This window comes from Thalassophryne amazonica, chromosome 11, assembly GCF_902500255.1.
Source record: "Thalassophryne amazonica chromosome 11, fThaAma1.1, whole genome shotgun sequence".
NCBI lineage: Eukaryota > Metazoa > Chordata > Actinopteri > Batrachoidiformes > Batrachoididae > Thalassophryne > Thalassophryne amazonica.
In genome coordinates, this window is record NC_047113.1 from 59,197,448 (window position 1) to 59,221,307 (window position 23,860).

Genomic DNA, 23,860 nt, shown 5'->3' on the forward strand with positions numbered 1-23,860 from the left:
TTTCTTTCTATGAGATTATTATCCCAATCCTCAGGTTGGGAATTGGGATTTTTTTTCTGCCAAGCTTGGTCCAATATTTACAAAAAAATTATTAAAACCGCTGACTACCTCATCCTTATTTTCCTTCTTGACATTATTATCAATGAAATACTGAGGGTAACTCTGTTTTTTATTACCATTTTTGATAATGCTATTTAATATATCCCATATTCCTTTAATATTGTTTTTGTTATTATATAATATGTTACTATAATATTCCTTCCTACATACCCGTATAATATTAGTTAATCTATTTTTGTATTTCTTATATCTGTTTTCTGCCTCTTTAGTCTTTAGTTTTATGAATTCTCTATACAGTGTATTTTTCTTATTACATGCATTTCGTAACCCTTTCGTCATCCATGGTCGAGCTTGGATTTTTTGTTTTCTGTAGTCTTGTTTAATTGGACAATTTTTATCATATAATGATGTAAATATTTGTAAAAAAGTTTCATATGCACTATCAACATCACTTTCACTGTATACCTTTTCCCAGTTTTGCTCCTGTAAATCCTTCTTTAGTGTGTTCATGTTTTCCTCTGTCCGCACTCGCCTGTATTTTATTTTCTCCTCTGGCTGATTCCGCCGATGGTTTCTATTATAAATGATGAAAACTGGTAGATGCACACTAATGTCATTGATTAATAATCCACTCTCAGTGTTATTCTCAATATCATTGCTGAATATATTATCAATTAAGGTAGCACTATGGGATGTAATTCTGCTTGGCCTGGTGATTTTTGGATATAAACTCATACTGTACATTATACTGATAAATTCATCTGTTATTTTATGCTTATTTGGATTGAGCAGATCAATATTTAAGTCACCACAAATGAACACAGTTTTTTGATTAGTTTTTGAGAACATTTTTCCCATACAGTCAGTGAATGTTTCAATACTAGATCCTGGTGCTCTATATATACAGCTGACTAATACAATTTTGCTTTTTTCTTCACATATTTCAATATTTATACATTCTAATAAGTTATCAATCACAGTTGTCATATTGTCTACTATTTTAGAATCCATGTTCTTATCCACATACACAGCCACTCCTCCTCCACTCTTATTCTTTCTGTTTACACAATTAAATTCATATCCATCCAGTTCAAAATCCATTGCTTTATCTTCATTGATCCATGTTTCTGATATAGCAATTATGTTAAATATTTTTTTAAATTGACTTAAATATTCTTTAATGTTGTTAAAGTTTGCATATAGACTTCTGCTGTTGAAATGGATTATTGATAATTTGTTATCCGTTTTAATGATCTGATTAAACTGTTCATCTGTATAATAGCAACAACTGTCACTGATATTTGAGAAGAAATTATTGTCCGGGTCTATATCGTGCTCCAAGTCCAGTACATTGTGGTCTGTGTATTTAAATGTTCTCAGTTCTACTTTTCCATGATCAGCAATCCTTCTTGTCTCCAGATGTAGATGATGTAGTAGATGAATAGGTTCCTCTGGTCTGTGTCATGGTGTTGTGATGTGTTTGTGTCCTCATACCTTATTGGTCGTATTTGTCCAGATCCTCGATGTTCCTGATTACCATAACCTTCGCTTGTTCTGATGTTCCATTCAATTTGATAAATGTTTTGCAGTTGGATGTCCATGTCTGTTGAATTTTTCCCTGCTTTTTTAAGAAACGAGCTTTCCTGGCGATGTCTGCGTTTCTTTTGGTCAGATGTTCATTGATGAATACGTTTGTTCCTTTAAGTTTCCGTCCCTGTTTTAACAATGCCATTTTATGTTTTCTGTTGACAAACCTCATTATAACTGCTCGCTTGTCTCCATCCTCTCTCCTGGGCAGGGGGTGGCACGCTTCAATGTTATTACAGTCCATTTGAATACCTTTAGATTGCAGGAAGTCAGCCACCTGTTGTTCCACTGAGCTGGCCTCCTGCTCACTGGCCTCCCCTCCGCTGTCTTCTGACACCGCCCGTGCGTAGGATCGAGGTTTAATATGAATTCCTGTAATAATAACGTCGTTCATCCTTGTGTACTGTTCCAACTCCGCAACACGGTTCTCCAGGTACACCAGACGCCGGTCTTTCTCGGCATTCTGGATCCGGAGAGCCTTCACTTCTTCCACCAGCTCCATAATGGATTTCTGCTGCATTTTAACAACAGAGATTTCCTCAGACAAAAAGTCCAGGGACTTTTTGATATCGTCTCCCTCCTCCGCCGTCAGTGCCTTCTTCGGACCCATGGTCAGATAACTCCGCGCTAGCGCCTCGGTAAAGCCGCGCCGGTGGATGTGCGCTGGCGCCTCGGGCTTCAGGTGGAGCCGCGCCGGTGGATGTGCGCTGGCGCCTCGGGCTTCAGGTGGAACCGCGCCGGTGGATGTGCGCTGGCGCCTCGGGCTTCAGGTGGAGCCGCGCCGGTGGATGTGCGCTGACGCCTCAGGCCTCGGTAAAGCCGCGCCGGTGGAACTGCGCTGACGCCTCGGGCCTTGTTAAAGCCGCGCCGGTGGAACTGCGCTGACGCCTCTGGAGACATATATTTCCAAAACACTGTGGAACAAAGTAAAGCTGCTGTGCTGCTTCAGTCCTCTAGTTTAACCAATGGTGGCAAACTGTGTTACGCAAGCAGTGTTAGCGACCTTACGCAAGCAGTGTTAGCGACCATAATAAAGAGCTGAAACTTGAGATCGATTTTTCAGTTTTAGTATGTTTGACAAACTCCCACTTTTCTTGTTTACCATATAATAAAACAGTTATAGACTTTTGATGAGGTGTACCCGATTATGCGGACCTGGTCAGGATGGCCGAGGTGAACCCCATCCTGACCAGGTGCGCATAATCACAGGTACACCTCATCAAAAGTCTACAATTGTACATTATTCGAAATGAAGAGTACTGTCAGCAGTGCAGTAGGAGTTCCTGATTTGATTGCCGAGTTCTCTGAGCTACTTCAATACTGATGCCAGATTCGTCTGCTGCCACTGTTGCCAACAGTGCACATTCTCACACAACTCTTTCACACAAGTATGATTTTCGAACAGATTCATCTTTCATTTATTTAATGATTCATATGTTGAAAAATAAGGACAACGTAGTCTTTGCGGAAGCCGTACACATGTACATTAGAGAGACACCTTAACCTGACCACTTAACCTACATTATCCTGCTACAGCGATGTCAAATAAGAATAAAACAAACACCAAACTTAAAAATTAGATCAACATATGGAGAGCTGGATTGAAAGCATCAAATAAAACCAGAGATCTGTGAGAAAACTCCCAAAATACCGCCCCCCCCCCCCCCCCCAACCCCCAACTGCTTCTCCAAATCCAGGTTCTGCCATACTGTTTGCATGTTTTTTTTTTATATTGGTGGTACTAAATTGATAATTCATTCATTTATTCATTTTCTGCCACTTTTGATAAAATACTTGAACTTACAAACAGGTGGGGATGGGAACCAAAACCAGATATTAAACAGGCCTTGGGGTTAAATTATTAAAAGACCAGAGTATCAATAAGATCTGCCCCTTAATTGTACTGCTTTCAGTACTGGAGAAATTACAGAGGAGAGAGGTCTGTTTTTTTTACATGGGAAAACAGACCTCTCTCCTCTCTGTCCCTTTCTCCATCTGAGCCTGCCTGCATATGGAGGGTGGCACAGTTCTAGTCTCTCTCTTGCAGGGCAGAGGCAGTTTGTCTGTGTCTCTCCCTTGGAAGCTGTGTGGCGGTGCAGAGATCTGAACAGTATGATCAGTGTCACCGTGATTTGTTCAAAAAATGTAGGAAATGTTGATATTCTCGCATATATATATATATATATATAGGGGGTAATTATCCTCATAAACACTTAACTGCAGCTATACTTCAGTGAAAATATGAAGACACATGGACAGCAGACTAGTGAATCACACTGTAACAGCAATTTAACTTCTACTGACATTCTTGTGCTTGTTTTCCACCCCAAACACTGGGTTTCCCAATCAATTATAACTGCTGCCAATCAAAACTGACAACAGCACCAAAAGCTAAAACCTTTCAGACTCGCATTCTAACACAAATGTTTGTTATTTTACTTTTTGGTGGAGTATTCTTCAACATGCATACACTGAAAACCTTCAAGCCATCCATAATAATTTCCATTTCTTCTGGTGGTTTTTCTCATCAGTTTCTCCCACTCTAATCATCAGTGAAATAAAAATCCCACTTAGTGGCCACAAACTGTCGTGCACCACCACAATTTGAAATGTGTCAAAGCTGCAGCACAATCATCCTCCTGCCAAACACAGCTGAACTATTTAAGCCCTTTCTCACACACTTCAAATGAAACACTAAAACCTCTATGCTGACAGGTCGAAGTGCTCCACCACCACCACCACACACTTCATTATAGGCAATCTAAAGGCACTCTGCCAACTGATCACAGGATGAGTGGTGTAGAGGTAAATGGCTGTCACAAGCTCTGTCGAGCCTTCTGTTACCCAATGAGCAAAGGAAGGCATCAAACCACCATTCACCCAGTTGAGCGTTTTTCTCATATCATCTTCAGACATTGTCTGGAGGAACAGGTCCAGACAATGTTGGGCTATGCCTAGACAGAGCAGGCAGGAGACAAACCATGATGGACATAATAAAAGTTATGCAATAGTTCTTGATGTGCTTGAATGTGTCTATTTTGCCTTTGGTTCTTTCTGACAGACGTTTCTGAATCTCTTCATCTCTCCAGTTATTTTTGTCGGGGTATGGGTAAATGGCCCCCCCTTCTACACCCTTGGGTGTTCATTTTCTTCCGGTTTCCCAACAGCAGCATGACAGAAACATCAACATTCTCAGTCGCTCACTGTGGATCCTCTGGAGAATGACCCATGCCACTCTGTCTCAATTGGACTTTACACCTGCAAACTGACAGGTTCATGTCGGTTTAATGCCAAGCCCAACTGATTCAGACATGTGTTCTCAACCCCTTTGAGTAATATTTAGACATGGTCAGGTTTCCAGTGTATGTGTAGAAGTGAGTGTAGATTCTAGGCTTGTTTATATGTACCCCTGGAAGGGAATGGAGGAATGAAAAAAGCAACTGTTCTGTTGTCATTTGATTGACAGCCTAATGGCTCACTGATGTTGTATTTATGTCTGTAAATCCATCCATAGTGTAATTGTCACTGCCCCCATACTTTCATAGGTGCTTTATGTTGGCAAGGATGGTAAGTAAACTATTCACTAGAGGGCAAATCCTCTTCAAAGTTGCTGACAACATCAAACATCATGGCAGTCAAAGAAGTCACAATGCTTCTACGGCAAAAGAAAAGCCATAGGCAGCAGTGTAGATGGAGGTGGTCTATGCAGTCATTAAATACATCGTGATAAGTTTACATAGGTGTTTTTAAAGGTTTTTCAGACAAAGGACCACTGAACATTAAAAGAAAAGGAAAAAAAAAACTTGGACCACTTAACTCCCCAAATATCCAAAAAACAATAATAATTTACATGAGTTGAATTAATAATGAAAATAATACACATATGCTATGATCTATTAGAATTTGGAGTTATTTTTAAACAGTATGAGGAACACTTTTCATTTAGAACATAATTTAAGATGTGATATTTTACCAATATACTGGCAGATCCCTAGAGATCACTCATGGACCCACCAGTGGTCCACAGACCACTCTGCTCAAAATATTCTGCTATTGTTAACTGTCTTTTGCAGGGACCAAAACAAGCATTGATGACTATGTACTTTAAGTAGTGGCACCCCAGAGTACACAATTTCACCCCATTGTCACATTAGCTACATGAGACAAATGCAATGAGCTACCATTCATTTTCGATCACAGTGGTCATTTTACATCAACAAACGACAAGTGGTCACTATGCCACCATTTTGGGGGGAGGGGGGAATAGAGAAGAGGTCTATTTTATGAAAAGTGACGCAATATGGTAACTGTCAGTCTGAATGAAGGCAGCATGATGCAAGTGTGATGTACACTGGTTGCTCATTTGAACAATCCAAGATGGTGAAATATGTTCCAAAACAGCTATGTTTCTATTGAATATATTTGGCAATGTTTCACTTACATTTTCCAAAACTTAGAGAAATAAACACTTCTAAATAGGGTTGAAACGATTAGTTGAGTAACTCGATTAATTCGATTACCAAAAAATGTTTGAGGCAAATTCTGTGCCTCAATGCTTTGTTTAATGTTGTAGTACATATGCCAGGCCTGTGTGTGGCGCTGCAACGCCCCCAGAAAAAAAAACAAAAGAAGACTAGAGTATAACAGCTAATCAAATTAGTAACGATAGCTACCGCTTTTCAATGTGACACAGAGTAAAATAAAGCCTTTTCAGAGAAAGACGTCCACGCTGATCATCTGAAATAGACTGACTGTGCATTTAAAGCAAAGCAAAGCAGTGTGTTTATGTATTTTTAAAAAACACACGGTCAGCTCTATGTGGAGAGTGACTATTGCCCCAGCGGCAGGCTGCTGTATCTCTGTCCACTCTTTCTTCTGTGTGTTCCATAGACTCGCAGTGTTTTGCTTTTTAATTTTTGCTTTTTGGGCAACACACAATGCTTCACAAACACGGTAACTTAAATAAAATAATAAAAAACTGACTGCGAGGCTTGCATGTTCAACCTCCAGCTGAAATGCATCTGCTGAATCTCAGAGAGAGAGGGATTTAAAAAAGAACGCAGTCCACCAACCTTTATTTAAAAAACTTAAAAATGGTTACATTTTACAAGTTGGAGAAAACAAAACAGAAAGCCATATCCCATCGCCATTTCAGCAAAATGTCAATACTTTGGCACAGCGACATTGTGCCATTGCTTAGGGAGAGCCCTGGACTATTGATGTTGTTTAAAAATGCAAAAGTACTTTTTATCCGATTACTCGATTAATCGCCAGAATAATCAATAGAATACTCGATTATTGAAATAATCGATAGCTGCAGCTCTACTTCTAAATACAAAAAATTATGTTTTTAGAACCAGTAAATACCTTTCAAGTGATTTTCAAGACATTTTACACAGATGTTAGCACACAGGAACATTTATGTGAAAGATGTTGGATTGAAACAAATCAAGTTGTTTACGTTAAGGAGTAAAAGCTCAGTGACAGGTTACCCCTTCTTTTATAATCTATCTGAAACATGCACAATAATGCCAAGTAGCCACAAGCTGGCCACACCCTGGGAACACCCAAGGGACAAACACCAACTGCTTGTCACCCTCCTTTGTAGCTAATCTGACTTTAGGGTAAAGACGGTGACAGGTTTCAGACACACTGAGGTAGACGGATGAGCTCCTCCTTCACCATGTTATTGTTGACTGCATTGTTTTTGTTATATGGCTGGGGGGGCCTGGCTGCCGGTTTGTTTCTGTCTTTTGGTTTTCCTCCCAGGTGGCGTGCGTTTGGGACTGAGTGGCTGTGTTGCTGAGGCTGTCAGGACCTCACCCTGATCACCTGCGACTCGTCAGGACTCACAGCTGTGGTGCATCTGGATGGATTGGAACATGTTGGCATTTAAGACTGGAGTGCACAGTGTGTATTTGCCAGAGACTCGACCTTGTGACCAGACGGGTGAGATCGTCGTCTCGGGAGCCATCTCATCAACAGCGGATGCTGAGAACGTCCAGGTTTGATGCACAGTCTGTGAAAGAGGAGGGGGTGAGGTCTCACGCTCGTCAGCACACTGAGGTACGTTAGATTTTGTGACTAACAGTTATACAGTCAGTAAATGTGGTGTCCCTCACACCTTATTGTATTGAGCTGTTTGTTAGTCATGTATCAGCTTCCACTGCAGTGGAGTTTTGTGAACGGGATGTTCCATGCCTGCAGGTTGGGAAGCTGATCAGTAATCAAGCCAGGAAGTGTTTGCTGTTTGTACACCTTTAAGTGTTCTGTGTGTAGAGTGTGGACTCACATAATGGTTCCTTCTTTCACAGACTCGGTTGTTGCGGCCACCTGGGGGGTGTCGGCGGGGTCCTTGGGTCCGAAACAGCTTCTGGCTCCGGACCGTTAGCGCTGCTGGGAGCGCACCACGCCAGACCGCACCTTTTTGTTATATTATCACTGTTATGTATTAAATTCAGTTAGCCTTTGAACCGTGTTCTGCTTATTTCATACTGGGTCCTTCAAACGCTGGTCGGTTCTCCGAGCTGCGTCCGACACAACAGTTTTACTTTATATAATGGCTGAGTGGATCCTTGTCATTTGATTAGTGCTTTGTATGTCACGTGACATGGATTATTCGTCTCATTTGTGTTGCGTTGCATTTAGAGTGCAATTTGGTTCCATTTAGAGTGCAAATGTGGTTTTGTACATTTGGTACCATTGCACTCTGCAAACCCCACTCACTACTGTGGGCAGAGTTTGTTTTGATGACTAATGATGATTTGGAGGAACTAATTGACGGTACTACTACTATGAACACACACACACACACACACACACATGAAAAGCTGGAGCATACCATTCAACTCGGCTTCGCCTTATTGAATGGTATGTTCCAGCTTTATTTGTATAACAGATGTTGTGACTTCCCTATTATGCAAACATGACACTTGTGTATCGCTTGAACTTTGGCAACACTGCCTCCACAATAGCTGGTGGCACTGGTCCGTTTAGTCCATACGTGTAAGTTTTCACAAATGGGACACAAATCTGGACAAAATGAACAGAAAGAAGAGTGCATACAGAATTCAGTCAGTATCCATATTTAACATTAAGCATAAATGAGCCTTAACATAAATGTTCAGTCATTTTCACCCACTCCACAGTCTCTTCCAGGTCATACTGCCATGACTTTGTGTGGGACTAACTACACTCAACAAAAATATCAACGCAACACGTTTGGTTTTGCTCCCATTTTGTATGAGATGAACTCAAAGATCTAAAACTTTTTCCATATACACAATATCACCATTTCCCTCAAATATTGTTCATAAACCAGTCTAAATCTGTGATAGTGAGCACTTCTCCTTTGCTGAGATAACCCATCCCACCTCACAGGTGTGCCATACCAAGATGCTGATTAGACACCATGATTAGTGCACAGGTGTGCCTTAGACTGTCCACAATAAAAGGCCACTCTGAAAGGTGCAGTTTTGTTTTATTGGGGGGGATACCAGTCAGTATCTGGTGTGACCACCATTTGCCTCATGCAGTGCAACACATCTCCTTCGCATAGAGTTGATCAGGTTGTCAATTGTAGCCTGTGGAATGTTGGTCCACTCCTCTTCAATGGCTGTGCGAAGTTGCTGGATATTGGCAGGAACTGGTACACGCTGTTGTATACACCGGTCCAGAGCATCCCAAACATGCTCAATGGGTGACATGTCCGGTGAGTATGCCGGCCATGTAAGAACTGGGACATTTTCAGCTTCCAAGAATTGTGTACAGATCCTTGCAACATGGGGCCGTGCATTATCCTGCTGCAACATGAGGTGATGTTCTTGGATGTATGGCACAACAATGGGCCTCAGGATCTCGTCACGGTATCTCTGTATCATGGTATCATTGTGCTGTGTGATAAAACTGCACCTTTCAGAGTGGCCTTTTATTGTGGACAGTCTAAGGCACACCTGTGCACTAATCATGGTGTCTAATCAGCATCTTGATATGGCACACCTGTGAGGTGGGATGGATTATCTCAGCAAAGGAGAAGTGCTCACTATCACAGATTTAGACTGGTTTGTGAACAATATTTGAGGGAAATGGTGATATTGTGTATGTGGAAAAAGTTTTAGATCTTTGAGTTCATCTCATACAAAATGGGAGCAAAACCAAAAGTGTTGCGTTTATATTTTTGTTGAGTGTAAATGCTACATGCTGAATAATGTAAGTTGGAGTCAATTCTGACTTCATTACATAGTTAAATTATCCCCTTCCTCAGCAAAGAGCAGCTGAAATTTACTTAATCAGTTTTCATACTCTGCTGACAAACAGTAATCTGCGTAGAAATCTTCATGAAGACATTTATAGCTGTTGGAGAAAAGTAGGAATTATCCATACTTTCACACACTTTGAGACACATATGCCACAAATACAAAGAGATGAAATCTGATAAAATTAAGCAGAGGAAGATTCTGAAAAAGATTTCAAACCCCATCTACATCATGTGATCCCCTCCCCAAAAAAGTCCCATTTCCATTTTGGTTTTGTGGCAGACTGGGAATAAATTACAGAAACTGACGGATCTCACATCAAATCAACTAAACAGCTTATATATTACAAGATATAGAAGATGAAGTCTTGCAGCCCTCTCTGACAGTGTGGTCCAGCTCAATTTGACTGATATTAAAAATCTGTATGTGAAAGACGCTGATTCAGCGTCGGAACGGATTCAAATCTATGCTGAGAACTTCATCCATAAACTGCAGCGGTCGTGGGTCCGTGGCTTTAACAGCAAACTGGACCGATGAGGAAAGACAAACACAGAAAAAGCATCTTAGGGCGATGAAAGCCGTGAAACGCGGAGGAGACGCCTGAAAAACGGAGAAAAGCTCCGCAGCCGCCAAACAAATAAATGTGCGTTTTCAAAAAGAACTTCTCTCAAACCAAGACAGCAGCTGCGGCGGGCGCATGTACCTGTGTACTGCAGGAGAAACATTGTCCACGGAGGCAGAGCTCCTGTCCGCTCCTCTCTGCTGCAGGAGCGAGATCACGGAGTAAATCCTTCCACGGATCCACGGACGGACGGAGGCGCTTCGTCGCTGTCAGTCCGCACTGAGAGCAGCCGGGCGGAGCGGGACCTTTTAGCTCCGGCAGGAGAGCCCGCCCTCCCGCTGCACGACTCAGCGAATCCCGGTTCCCCGAGCAGATCCACCGTTTGTGCCGACACACCGACTCCTCCTGGCTCCTCTGAAAGCCAACAGCCACTCAGCTGGCAACAGAGGACGGCGTTCTTAGAAAGAGGACTGATGCTTCTGCTGCATAAAAACACCGAAGGCGACGCCGAACACGCCGGATGCAGAATCAAAACACTGGGACGGTCATTGATTCCTATTTTATGCAAGTCCACCCTTAGTGGACACCAGATCTGAAGATGAGAGAAACTTCAACCATGCATGTCATGAGAGAGAGAAAGAAAAAGAGAGAAAACAGGTTTCCATTACCCGCCAAATTCCCCCTACCGCATGTAGTAACACCTGAGCCACCATAGGGGTCGCACTATTATTATTGCCTTATTTTGCCGAGTTTACAATCAGCTGTACTTGCAGCCACTCTGGGCCCACGAACCACATTATCCCGTATTTTAGAAAGTCATTTAACTCTTTCAGAATCAGAAGAGAATTTCTTGCCAAGTGAGTTCTCACAAACAAGGAATATTATTTGGTGTCATATTGGTGCATAAACAACAATAAAAAAACAACAAGAAATACTTCTGTAAGAAGTAATTGGTGCATAAACAACAATAAAAGAAAGGAAAAATATTTTTGTACGATTTAATTGGTGCATAAACAACAATAAAAAGAAAGGAAAAAATACTTTCGTAAGAAGTAATTGGTGCATAAACAACAATAAAAAATAACAGGAAACAGTGTTCCTTAGCCTCAGTCCAGCTCATGGCACAAGAGACGTAGAGGAAACAGCGGCTGTTGAAGTTTTATATATATATATATATATATATATATATATATATATATATATATATATATATAAAATCACGTGACTCATGGAGCCATCTTTGAGCCAAATTTGTGTTCGCTTTTTAGCTATCTGTATGTATATCAAATTTATTTATTCACTGAAAATGTGTTTTGCATTTGGATGCACTACAAGAGTGGTAATAAATTGTGCAGTTTCTATAATGAGTTGGAATGGCATGTGAGTCCAGAATGTTTTTAGAACTTTAGACCTCAACAGTTTTTTGAAGAACTCAACCCTTTTATTTCCTGTTAATTATGTAAGTTTTTAAATGTTAATTTAATGTCTTAATGTATTTATAAATAGTTTAGGTTCTTGTTATAATATACACATTATTATTATTATTATCATCATCATCATCATCATCATCATCAGTATTATTTTTATTTTATTTTATTATTCTATTTTGTCATTTGATGGACCACAATGAAAATAAGTGTTTTCACTTTCTCATGTCATCCATGTATTTTTAACGTATTTATAATAATATTATAGCTTACTGCTACGTGACATGAAAGTGGAGGCTCCACTAGTGGCCTGGATTACCAACTACCTCACAGGCCGCCCACAGTATGTGAGGCTTCGGGACATTACATCCAACACCATGAGGAGCAGCATGAGAGCACCACAGGGAACGGTCCTGTTTCTTTTTTTTATGGACTGATTAATATAGCGCTTTTCCATCTGCATCAGACGCTAAAAGCACTTGACAATAATGCCTCACATTCACCCCGATGTCAGGCTGCTGCCATACAAGGTACTCACTACACACTAGGAGCCACTAGGGGATTAAGGACCTTGCCCAAGGGCCTTTGGTGATTTTATGGGCAGACAGGGTTTTGAACCAAGAATCCTCTTGTCTTAAGCCCACTGCTTTCCCCTCCTGTTCAGTCTACACCTCAGACTTCACGTTCTGGTTACAGTGCTTCCATCTGCAGAAGCTCCCGGATGACTCTGCCATTGTGACCAGGAGGCTGAGTATAGGAGTGTGGTGGACAGGTTTGTGAAGTGGTGTAGACTCAACCACTTGCAGCCCAACGTACAGTAGTGTTCAGAATAATAGTAGTGCTATGTGACTAAAAAGATTAATCCAGGTTTTGAGTATATTTCTTATTGTTACATGGGAAACAAGGTACCAGTAGATTCAGTAGATTCTCACAAACCCAACAAGACCAAGCATTCATGATATGCACACTCTTAAGGCTATGAAATTGGCCGATTAGTAAAAAAAAAAAGTAGAAAAGGGGGTGTTCACAATAATAGTAGCATCTGCTGTTGACGCTACAAACTCAAAACTATTATGTTCAAACTGCTTTTTTAGCAATCCTGTGAATCACTAAACTAGTATTTAGTTGTATAACACAGTTTTTCCTGATTTCTTCACATCTGCGAAGCATTAATTTTGTTGGTTTGGAACCAAGATTTTGCTTGTTTACTAGTGTGCTTGGGGTCACTGTCTTGTTGAAACACCCATTTCAAGGGCATGTCCTCTTCAGCATAAGGCAACATGACCTCTTCAAGTATTCTGACATATCCAAACTGATCCATAATACATGGTATGCGATATATAGGCCCAACACCATAGTAGGAGAAACATGCCCATATCATGATGCTTGCACCACCATGCTTCACTGTCTTCACTGTGAACTGTGGCTTGAATTCAGAGTTTGGGGGTCGTCTCACAAACTGTCTGCGGCCCTTGGACCCAAAAAGAACAATTTCACTCTCATCAGTCCACAAAATATTCCTCCATTTCTCTTTAGGCCAGTTGATGTGTTCTTTGGCAAATTGTAACCTCTTCTGCACATGTCTTTTATTTATGAGGGGGATTCTTGCAAATAAATTAGCTTCACATAGGCGTCTAACTGTCACAGCACTTACAGGTAACTCCAGACTGTCTTTGATCATCCTGGAGCTGATCAATGGGTGAGCCTTTGCCATTCTGGTTATTCTTCTATCCATTTTGATGGTTGTTTTCCGTTTTCTTCCACGCGTCTCTGGTTTTTTTTTGTCCATTTAAAGCACTGGAGATCACTGTAGTTGAACAGCCTATAATTTTTTGCACCTGCGTATAAGTTTTCCCCTCTCCAGTCAACTTTTTAATCAAACTACACTGTTCTTCTGAACAATGTCTTGAATGTCCCATTTTCCTCAGGCTTTCAAAGAGAAAAGCATGTTCAACAGGTGCTGGCTTCATCCTTAAATAGGGGAAACCTGATTCACACCTGTTTGTTCCAAAAAATTGACGAACTCACTGACTGAATGCCACACTACTATTATTGTGAACACCCCCTTTTCTACTTTTTTTTTTTACTATTAGCCAAATTTCATAGCCTTAGGAGTGTGCATATCATGAATGCTTGGTCTTGTTGGATTTGTGAGAATCTACTGAATCTACTGGTACCTTGTTTCCCTGTAACAATAAGAAATATACTCAAAACCTGGATTAATCTTTTTAGTCACATAGCACTACTATTATTCTGAACACTACTGTATCTAAGATGAAGGAGTTGGTGGTGGACTTCAGGAGACGGAAGACCTGTCTGAACCCAGTTACCATCAATGGAATTGAGGTGGACATTGTGGACTGCTACAAGTACCTGGGTGTCCACATAGACAACAAACTGAACTGGACTGTAAATACAGATGCGATGTATAAGAAAGGTCAGAGCCGACTGTACTTTCTCAGGAGGCTCAGATCTTTCAATGTCTGCAGGAATATTTTGCAGATGTTTTACCAAACAGCTGTGTTTCTGTATGAATGTGTTTCTCATACGTTTTATTAAATTTAGCAAGAAATAAACCCTTCTAAAAGTACAAATGCTGTTTTTGTAACCTGTAACGCCTCTGATGTGATTTGTAAGACATTTTACAGAGATGTAGTGGGCATGCCCAGGGAAAGCCCATCAAGCGACAAAGCAAACTGCATGCCGGTGTCATCTGTAGCTAATGTGACCGCAGCATTACTGACGTTGCCGAACATAAACACAGCACTGACCAATGAGTGGTCAGGGTGCTCACGTGGCTTTTGTTTGTAGGTTTTATTCCTCTTAGACATGCTGTGTAAAAGCAAGCAGGACCAAGGTAAAAGTGTAACAATGTAACATCTTGGTCAGGACCAAACGAAGAACTTTAACTGTAAAAGTGACGATCCAATCAAACTGGACAAATTCAAAGGACACATTACAACAAAAACAAACAGTCATTCGGTCTCTCTCACACTCACACACACAAGGATTAAATTACCGCCATCAGCTAGTACTAATGAACAACAGCTAGTGTAAGCCCTCATTCAATTTCAGCATCCCCCGGGCATGATGTTTGTCTGATGCCTTGATTGTTTTCCCCCCCAATAATGGTGTCCTTTTTGTGGCCCTGTGTTTTCTGGCTAAAGCACTGAAATCAAACTCTAATTTGACCCTGTGCCTTGGCAGATGACAGCAGCTTTTGTTTACTTTTGTGGTTTGTATGAGAACCTGTTTGTGAGTGACATTACAGTCAACTTAAACCGTATGAAATACGCAATTCTGGTTAAATCTGCAAAGAAAGTTATACTTTCATGCTATTTGTCTGTCAGCAGGACAGCACAAAAAGACATGCCTGGATTTTATGAAATTTGGTTGAGAGGTAGCGCTTGGGGAAAGGAAATATAGATTGGACTTGAAGGAAGCTACAAATCCAGTATTGCTATTAATTAATACTAGGCAGTAATACCTGGGCATGAAGAGAGTGAGGGCTACGGTAACCTGATAGTTGCCCTCAATGACCTTGGCCTTTAACCAAATGATTGACCTCTGGCTGACCTTCCTAGGCCAACTCTGGAAACCGTGTAAGTATGTGTCAACATTTGATCCAATTTGGGTTGAAACTCAAATTCCTTTTGCAAAATTTCACTGACCCACTAAATTAGGTAGGAATCAGCAAAAATAAAAGGACAACAAACAGACAGGCAGCCATGACCTTAGCCTCAGTGATTAACCTTTGGCAAACTTGACCTTTCCGGTCAATTCTGAAACCCACTTCCAAAATGTATGCCAAGTTTGGTGCCAATCAGAATGAAAACCTTAAATTTTGAACTTTGACCAAAGTGAACTTGATCCCAATGATTGACCTTGAGTAAATCTGATCTAGCTGGGGCAACTCCAGATCTCACTTACATATGTGTGCCAAGTTTGGTGGACATTGGAATCAAATATCAAAATTTTTACATTTTCCAAAACAAACCTTTTAAGGGCAATTCTGGGGTTAGTGGAAACGGGACAAATGACCTAGGAAGAACGGGGGATCATAGTATGATTTCTATTAATCTCCCATTTACTTCCACGGTATATGTACTTTATCAATACAGCAACACTGCCTGCAATTCATCTTGGTTAGCAACAGATATGCAAATACTGGGCCTTCTCAGAGGTAGTGTGCTGTCTGAGTGACTCCCAGTGTAATTGTTTTTCAATATAAGTTCTCAAAAATGATGAGATGATGTGAAAAGACTAAAATGCAACTAGACCAGAATTAGGTCCTGACAGAAAAGAATATCAACCATTTCATGTCTGTTTCAAGAATTCCACCAAAACTAAGCACAGTGTTTGGCTTGTTTACGTCTGATCTCAAGCTTAGCAAATTGTAGTTAAAAAGAAATTTTGCTCCTGAGAATTAATAAAAAAACATAATTATTGGGTCAAATGGATCAAATGAAAAACTATCAGTATTTTACATAAAACCTTACAAGGGCTTTGAGGGGCATTGCCTTGTTCAGTTCTGGCCCTCTTGTGTTTCATTCAATATTCTCCTTTCATTAAACACATTTAGGACAATTTGTCCTATGTGAATGGGTTAGTGTCTAACATTAATAAGTTATTTTCCAAATCACACACAGCCATTTAGAACTGGTCATGGTGTGTTACATGGTCAAGGTCACCTTTCCATTCAAACAACTGAGTCCAGGAAGCGGCTCCATGAGACGTTCAGCATGAAACAGGCTGGTATTTAAAAACGTTCTGCTCAGCAGAAACCCGACCAGTTTAAAATGGCTGCAGTGGTATTTGGTGTCATCCGTTTTTAGATCAATGAATGGTGCGTTTGTAGCTGAGGCACATGTGAAAAAAATGTGATTAACTTCACTGCCCTTTATGGAGGAAGATGACCAGCACAAAGTTCTATCACATGGAAGACACCTCAGTCTTTTAGGTTGTGGTGTAGTCATCTTCAAACTCTGGGTTTCTAATTACCTGTCCTTTCTACTACTCCTTCCTCCTTACCTATCTTCCTGTCTCCTGACAGTTAGCAGATGAGCATCTGTAGAGGAAAGTACAGTCACCCCTCATGAACAGAGCCACAGAGTGTCCTCGTTTACATGCCGGTGTATTCCTGCTTGGATACATTTAATGAGTCGGGGAGGAGTGCTCTCGTGCACCATAAAAACTGGTGCCAAAGTGTATTGAGTCATATAATCATGTTTGCCAGAGTTTTATTGATTTTGAGAGGAGGGAGTTTGTGCAGGTGCCAAAATGATGACAGCATCTTTTTTTGGAAACTGGGCTAAATTCAAAAAGGTGTTTAACATTTTTCTGAAATCCCAAAAAGGAAGCAGAGCCATTCTCTAGAGAACTACACCTCAGCATGAATATAAATGCAAACTAGCCTCAAAGTACAAAACAACAGTTAACCCGTTTACACAGTTAATATGGTGTTAACGGCGACTGCTGCCCCACCATTGTTCACAGCTAGAGGATCACTCGACTCAGACACTGTGCTACCAGAATAGCAATGAGCAGAGAGGTGATGAAAAATCTTGTTTGTTTGATCTGAGATGTTGACACAGTACATTTAACCCTATTACGCCGTATGTATCATGTTTGATACATTTTGTGCGTCAGGCATTATAGGGTCCTCTGGTGTAAGAAGAAGCTGTTTGTGAGAGTGCTGGGCAATGTGTGTTACAGAGGAATCCGATACTAAATCTCCTAATCAACATTAGCAAGATAATGTCTTGTATCTGCACCTCGAGATCCCACTAAGATCAGCAGAAAATCCTGCTAAAGAGTATGGGTAAAGACACCCTGCAGACCCTAATGATCAAACCTAATTCCCTCAGAGTTTGATGAATGACTCTTTCAAGTGATCCAAGAGAAATAAACATAATGAAAAACAAAACCTACCACTGTTATTCAGTGGGAAAAAGTGTGGCATTAGTTCAGAGAGAACCACCAGTTTATTTGTTCCATCTACTAAATTAGCCACTCATCTAACAATCCACTTACTGCAAAGTTCTGAATAGTGGTGGGCGGATCGATCCAAATATTGATAATATCGATACCAACGGTAGTATCGATATTGATCGGTACCAGTGTAATAAGTTCAATATTTTAGTTCAGAAAATAAGTGCACTGAAGGGGAGAATTTTTTTGTTTTGTTTTTGTATTGCATTTCTTGTAACACATTCACACATTCTATTTGAAATTCTACCTGTTTTATAATATTTGTTGTTGACTGATAATTTTGTACAGTTTTTTTATTTCAGGAAAAAAATCCAGAAAGGAAGTGCAATGATGGGAGACATTTTATTCAACTTTTGTGTTGTCGTTTCTGAACACTCTACCTGAAAATAAGAATTTGTTTTCATTTGTTCTCAAGTGATAATTTTGTGCACGCTGTTTATTTAAGAAAAAAACCCAGACATGACAATGTATGGGGAAAAATAGTTTTGTTACTGTTCTACTGTTTCTGAACAAAAACAGTTATTATAATAATAAACAGTATTTTTAAATAAAAGTATTTTTTAGTTACCTATAAACTTTACCCAAATTCTGTCCTGGGTTTTAACTAATTATTAAACACAAAAACACTTAAGGTCATGAAATAGACCTGGAGGCAATAAACCCTCTGTGAAGTCACACATAGGCTTTTTGGAGAGTTGTTCTGAAGCTCAAACCGAATGGCTCTGGATCTTACCATCCTGACAGTCCCCAACTGCCGGCCAGACCATAAATGGGTAATGAGGTGAAGCGTGGGAAATACCGGCATGGCCTGGATGGGATTGATGAAATCTGAACACCCCCCCCCCCCATATACAAGTGAAGTTATGCTAACAGGCCAAATTTGGATTGGGTGTTTAACAACTAATACTGAAGACTGGGCAGTGGTTTTGGATATGGAAATTAGACCATTTGACCAGCATGCTACCTTTGTAACCATTGCACCATCACCGGCTCCAATAACACCAAGCTATCTGCTAATTAGTGCTAACCTGGTGTGAACAGTGCCAATATAAATTAAATAGTACTCAAATTTAAGTAATTGGAAATATTGGACGAACCAATTCTTTAATGGTCTGTTAGAACAAGTAACTGCTCGGCAAGTTGTATTATCTCAGATATTTGTAATGAAAAGCTGAGAAGGGACAAAGAGCTTATTAAAATAACTGGAGTTGAACATGAAGCAAGTGACTTTTGTAATGTCTAGTGTCCAAAGTTGAAGTTTTTTTTAAAATGTTAGTCTCAAATTAAATATTACCACTGCAGTACTTAAAAAAAAAATCCTTCCACAAAATTGGTACTTAAAAGTCATAACTAATTAAATTATTTTTGAAAGTTTGCATGCTCTCTGTGTGTGGGGTTTGCCTGTGCATTCCAGGTTAATCCCACCATAACATCATGCATGGTAGGTTTAACCTCCCAATGGGATTGATAAGATTAGCACACTAGCCACTGCAAATATATTCACCAAGTCTGAAACTGCACGAGAGTGGAAATGGGTTTATATGTCTGAAAAACTGATCCAAGAATGTCTTAATTTCTACAGTGACTCTGAAGGGGAGTGAAGGTAATGAAAATCACTAAAGGCAAAAACTTTAGTTGAATCAGCAATATAAAATGGGCAGAACAAAGACAATAGATTAGACAAACGGGGCGGGAGAAAGTCCAGGTATCAGAGCATTTCTTGTCATATGACTGACCCGCACATTATGCATTGTGAAAGTAATAGGAAAGGACACATTCATCAGCCTAACCCAGAAACAAATGCACTTTCCATCACCCCTCTCTTTGTGCTGTCTTAAACAATCCATCAGATTCTTACATTATTCAATTTTTACTCAGAATGATGTTTTTTCTCCTGCACTTTCACTGTTACTTGCTTGCGGATGCATGCAAACAGCCAAAACAAATTTAAAATTCTCTGTGAATGTACTGGCAACATAGATGGACATACATGGTGATCTGTACTCACTGGACTCTTGCTTGCCTCTACTGGTGGTTGGCTCTCACTGCGGTATTGTATCACTTCCTGTTCCGGAGCACAGCGGTGCTTTGCTGTATCTGTTAGCTGTTTAATCTGCGTAGTTAGATTGATCTAGATAACTAGATAACGATTTGTTTCAGTGTAATCTTCACGTGCCTTAACTAAAGCACTCCCTCTGCTGAATCACCTCTAAATTATTTACACATTATTCACTTTGTGTGTTCTTAGGAATCCACTAGCTTAGCGCAGCTACTAGCTCTTAGCAGGTTTAGCATGGCGGCTTCTCCTGTCTCTCCCGTACTTTTCTGCTTTGGGTGTGAAATGTTTAGTTATTCCTCGGCCTCATTTAGCAGTAATGGTACTTGTAATAAGTGTAGCTTAGTCGTAGCTTTGGAGGCCAGGCTGGGCGAATTGGAGACTCGGCTCCGCACCTTGGAAAATTCTACAGCTAGCCAGGCCCCTGTAGTTGGACCAAGGTAGCTTAGCGGCTGTTGGCTGTCCCCCAGCAGATCCCGAGCAGCCGGGAAAGCAGGCCGGCTGGGTGACTGTGAGGAAGAAGCGTAGTTCTAAACAGAAGCCCCCTGTACACCACCAACCCGTTCACATCTCTAACCGTTTTTCCCCACTCGGTGACACACCCGCAGAGGAACAAACTCTGGTTATTGGCGACTCTGTTTTGAGAAATGTGAAGTTAGCGACACCAGCAACCACAGTCAATTGTCTTCCGGGGGCCAGAGCAGGCGACACTGAAGGAAATTTGAAACTGCTGGCTAAGGCTAAGCGTAAATTTGGTAAGATTGTAATTCACGTCGGCAGTAATGACACCCGGTTATGCCAATCGGAGGTCACTAAAATTATTATTGAATCGGTGTGTAACTTTGCAAAAACAATGTCGGACTCTGTAGTTTTCTCTGGGCCCCTCCCCAATCGGACTGGGAGTGACATGTTTAGCCGCATGTTCTCCTTGAATTGCTGGCTGTCTGAGTGGTGTCCAAAAAATGAGGTGGGCTTCATAGATAATTGGCAAAGCTTCTGGGGAAAACCTGGTCTTGTTAGGAGAGACGGCATCCATCCCACTTTGGATGGAGCAGCTCTCATTTCTAGAAATCTGGCCAATTTTATTAAACCCTCCAAACCGTGACTATCCAGGGTTGGGACCAGGAAGCAGAGTTGTACTCTTACACATCTCTCTGCAGCTTCTCTCCCCCTGCCATCCCCCCAATACCCCATCCCAGTAGAGACGGTGCCTGCTCCCAGACCACCAACAACCAGCAAAAATCTATTTAAGCATAAAAATTCAAAAAGAAAAAAAATAATATAGCACCTTCAACTGCACCACAGACTAAAACAGTTAACTGTGGTTTATTAAACATTTGGTCTCTCTCTTCTAAGTCCCTGTTAGTAAATGATATAATAATTGATCAACATATTGATTTATTCTGCCTTACAGAAACCTGGTTACAGCAGGATGAATATGTTAATTTAAATGAGTCAACACCCCCGAGTCACACTAACTGTCAGAATGCTCATAGCACGGGCCGAGGGGGAGGATTAGCAGCAATCTTCCACTCCAGCTTATTAATCAAAAACCCAGACAGAGCTTTAATTCATTTGAAAGCTTGACTCTTAGTCTTGTCCATCCAAACTGGAAGTCCCAAAAACCAGTTTTATTTGTTGTTATCTATCATCCACCTAGTCGTTACTGTGAGTTTCTCTGTGAATTTTCAGACCTTTTGTCTGACTTAGTGCTTAGCTCAGATAAGATAATTATAGTGGGCGATTTTAACATCCACATAGATGCTGAGAATGACAGCCTCAACACTGCATTTAATGTATTATTAGACTCAATTGGCTTCGCTCAAAATGTAAATGAGTCCACCCACCACTTTAACCATACTTTAGATCTTGTTCTGACTTATGGTATGGAAATTGAAGACTTAACAGTATTCCCTGAAAACCCCCTTCTGTCTGATCATTTCTTAATAACATTTACATTTACTTTAATGGACTACCCAGCAGTGGGGAATAAGTTTCATTACACTAGAAGTCTTTCTGAAAGCGCTGTAACTAGGTTTAAGGATATGATTCCTTCTTTGTTATGTTCTCCAATGCCATATACCAACACAGTGCAGAGTAGCTACCTAAACTCTGAGTGAGATAGATTATCTCGTCAATAGTTTTACATCCTCACTGAGCACAACTTTGGATGCTGTAGCTCCTCTGAAAAAGAGAGCCTTAAATCAGAAGTGCCTGACTCCGTGGTATAACTCACAAACTCGCAGCTTAACGCAGATAACCCGTAAGTTGGAGAGGAAATGGCGTCTCACTAATTTAGAAGATCTTCACTTAGCCTGGAAAAAGAGTCTGTTGCTCTATAAAAAAGCCCTCCGTAAAGCTAGGACATCTTACTACTCATCACTAATTGAAGAAAATAAGAACAACCCCAGGTTTCTTTTCAGCACTGTAGCCAGGCTGACAAAGAGTCAGAGCTCTATTGAGCCGAGTATTGCTTTAACTTTAACTAGTAATGACTTCATGACTTTCTTTGCTAATAAAATTTTAACTATTAGAGAAAAAATTACTCATAACCATCCCAAAGACATATCGTTATCTTTGGCTGCTTTCAGTAATGCTGGTATTTGGTTAGACTCTTTCTCTCCGATTGTTCTGTCTGAGCTATTTTTTTCATTAGTTACTTCCTCCAAACCATCAACATGTCTATTAGACCCCATTCCTACCAGGCTGCTCAAGGAAGCCCTACCATTAATTAATGCTTCGATCTTAAATATGATCAATCTATCTTTATTAGTTGGCTATGTACCACAGGCTTTTAAGGTGGCAGTAATTAAACCATTACTTAAAAAGCCATCACTTTACCCAGCTATCTTAGCTAATTATAGGCCAATCTCCAACCTTCCTTTTCTCTCAAAAATTCTTGAAAGGGTAGTTGTAAAACAGCTAACTGATCATCTGCAGAGGAATGGTCTATTTGAAGAGTTTCAGTCAGGTTTTAGAATTCATCATAGTACAGAAACAGCATTAGTGAAGGTTACAAATGATCTTCTTATGGCCTCAGACAGTGGACTCATCTCTGTGCTTGTCCTGTTAGACCTCAGTGCTGCTTCTGATACTGTTGACCATAAAATTTTATTACAGAGATTAGAGCATGCCATAGGTATTAAAGGCACTGCGCTGCAGTGGTTTGAATCATATTTATCTAATAGATTACAATTTGTTCATGTAAATGGGGAGTCTTCTTCACAGACTAAGGTTAATTATGGAGTTCCACAAGGTTCTGTACTAGGACCAATTTTAATTTTTTAAATTCTTTAAAACTTTTAAATTCAGATAAAACTGAAGTTATTGTACTTGGCCCCACAAATCTTAGAAAACATGGTGTCTAACCACATCCTTACTCTGGATGGCATTACCCTGACCTCTAGTAATACTGTGAGAAATCTTGGAGTCAATTTAGATCAGGATATGTCCTTCAATGCGCATATTAAGCAAATATGTAGGACTGCTTTTTTGCATTTGCACAATAGCTCTAAAATTAGAAAGGTCTTGTCTCAGAGTGATGCTGAAAAACTAATTCATGCATTTATTTCCTCTAGGCTGGACTATTGTAATTCATTATTATCAGGTTGTCCCAAAAGTTCCCTGAAAAGCCTTCAGTTAATTCAAAATGCTGCAGCTAGAGTACTGATGGGGACTAGAGAGCATATTTCACCCATATTGGCCTCTCTTCATTGGCTTCCTGTTAATTCTAGAATAGAATTTAAAATTCTTCTTCTTACTTATAAGGTTTTGAATAATCAGGTCCCATCTTATCTTAGGGACCTCATAGTACCATATCACCCCAATAGAGCGCTTCGCTCTCAGACTGCAGGCTTACTTGTAGTTCCTAGGGTTTTTAAGAGTAGAATGGGAGTCGGAGCCTTCAGCTTTCAGGCTCCTC

The 23,860-nt window shown here is 40.4% G+C and overlaps 1 protein-coding gene across 3 annotated transcripts in view; it reads right to left on the bottom strand.

The window, feature by feature from the left end:
* The window catches only part of LOC117520585 (ecto-NOX disulfide-thiol exchanger 2-like), a 260,220-nt gene that overhangs the window by 182,215 nt on the left and 54,145 nt on the right, over positions 1-23,860 (bottom strand). The window contains exon 1 of one of the 3 annotated variants that reach the window (XM_034181899.1): positions 10,606-10,885. The exons of 1 other annotated variant lie outside the window; for it this stretch is intronic. In XM_034181899.1, coding sequence (XP_034037790.1) covers positions 10,606-10,627 — 22 coding nt within the window. In that variant the 5' untranslated portion in view covers positions 10,628-10,885. Of the gene's footprint in view, positions 1-10,605; positions 10,886-23,860 lie in introns of those variants that run through there. One more of the 3 variants, XM_034181898.1, reaches the window with a different exon arrangement.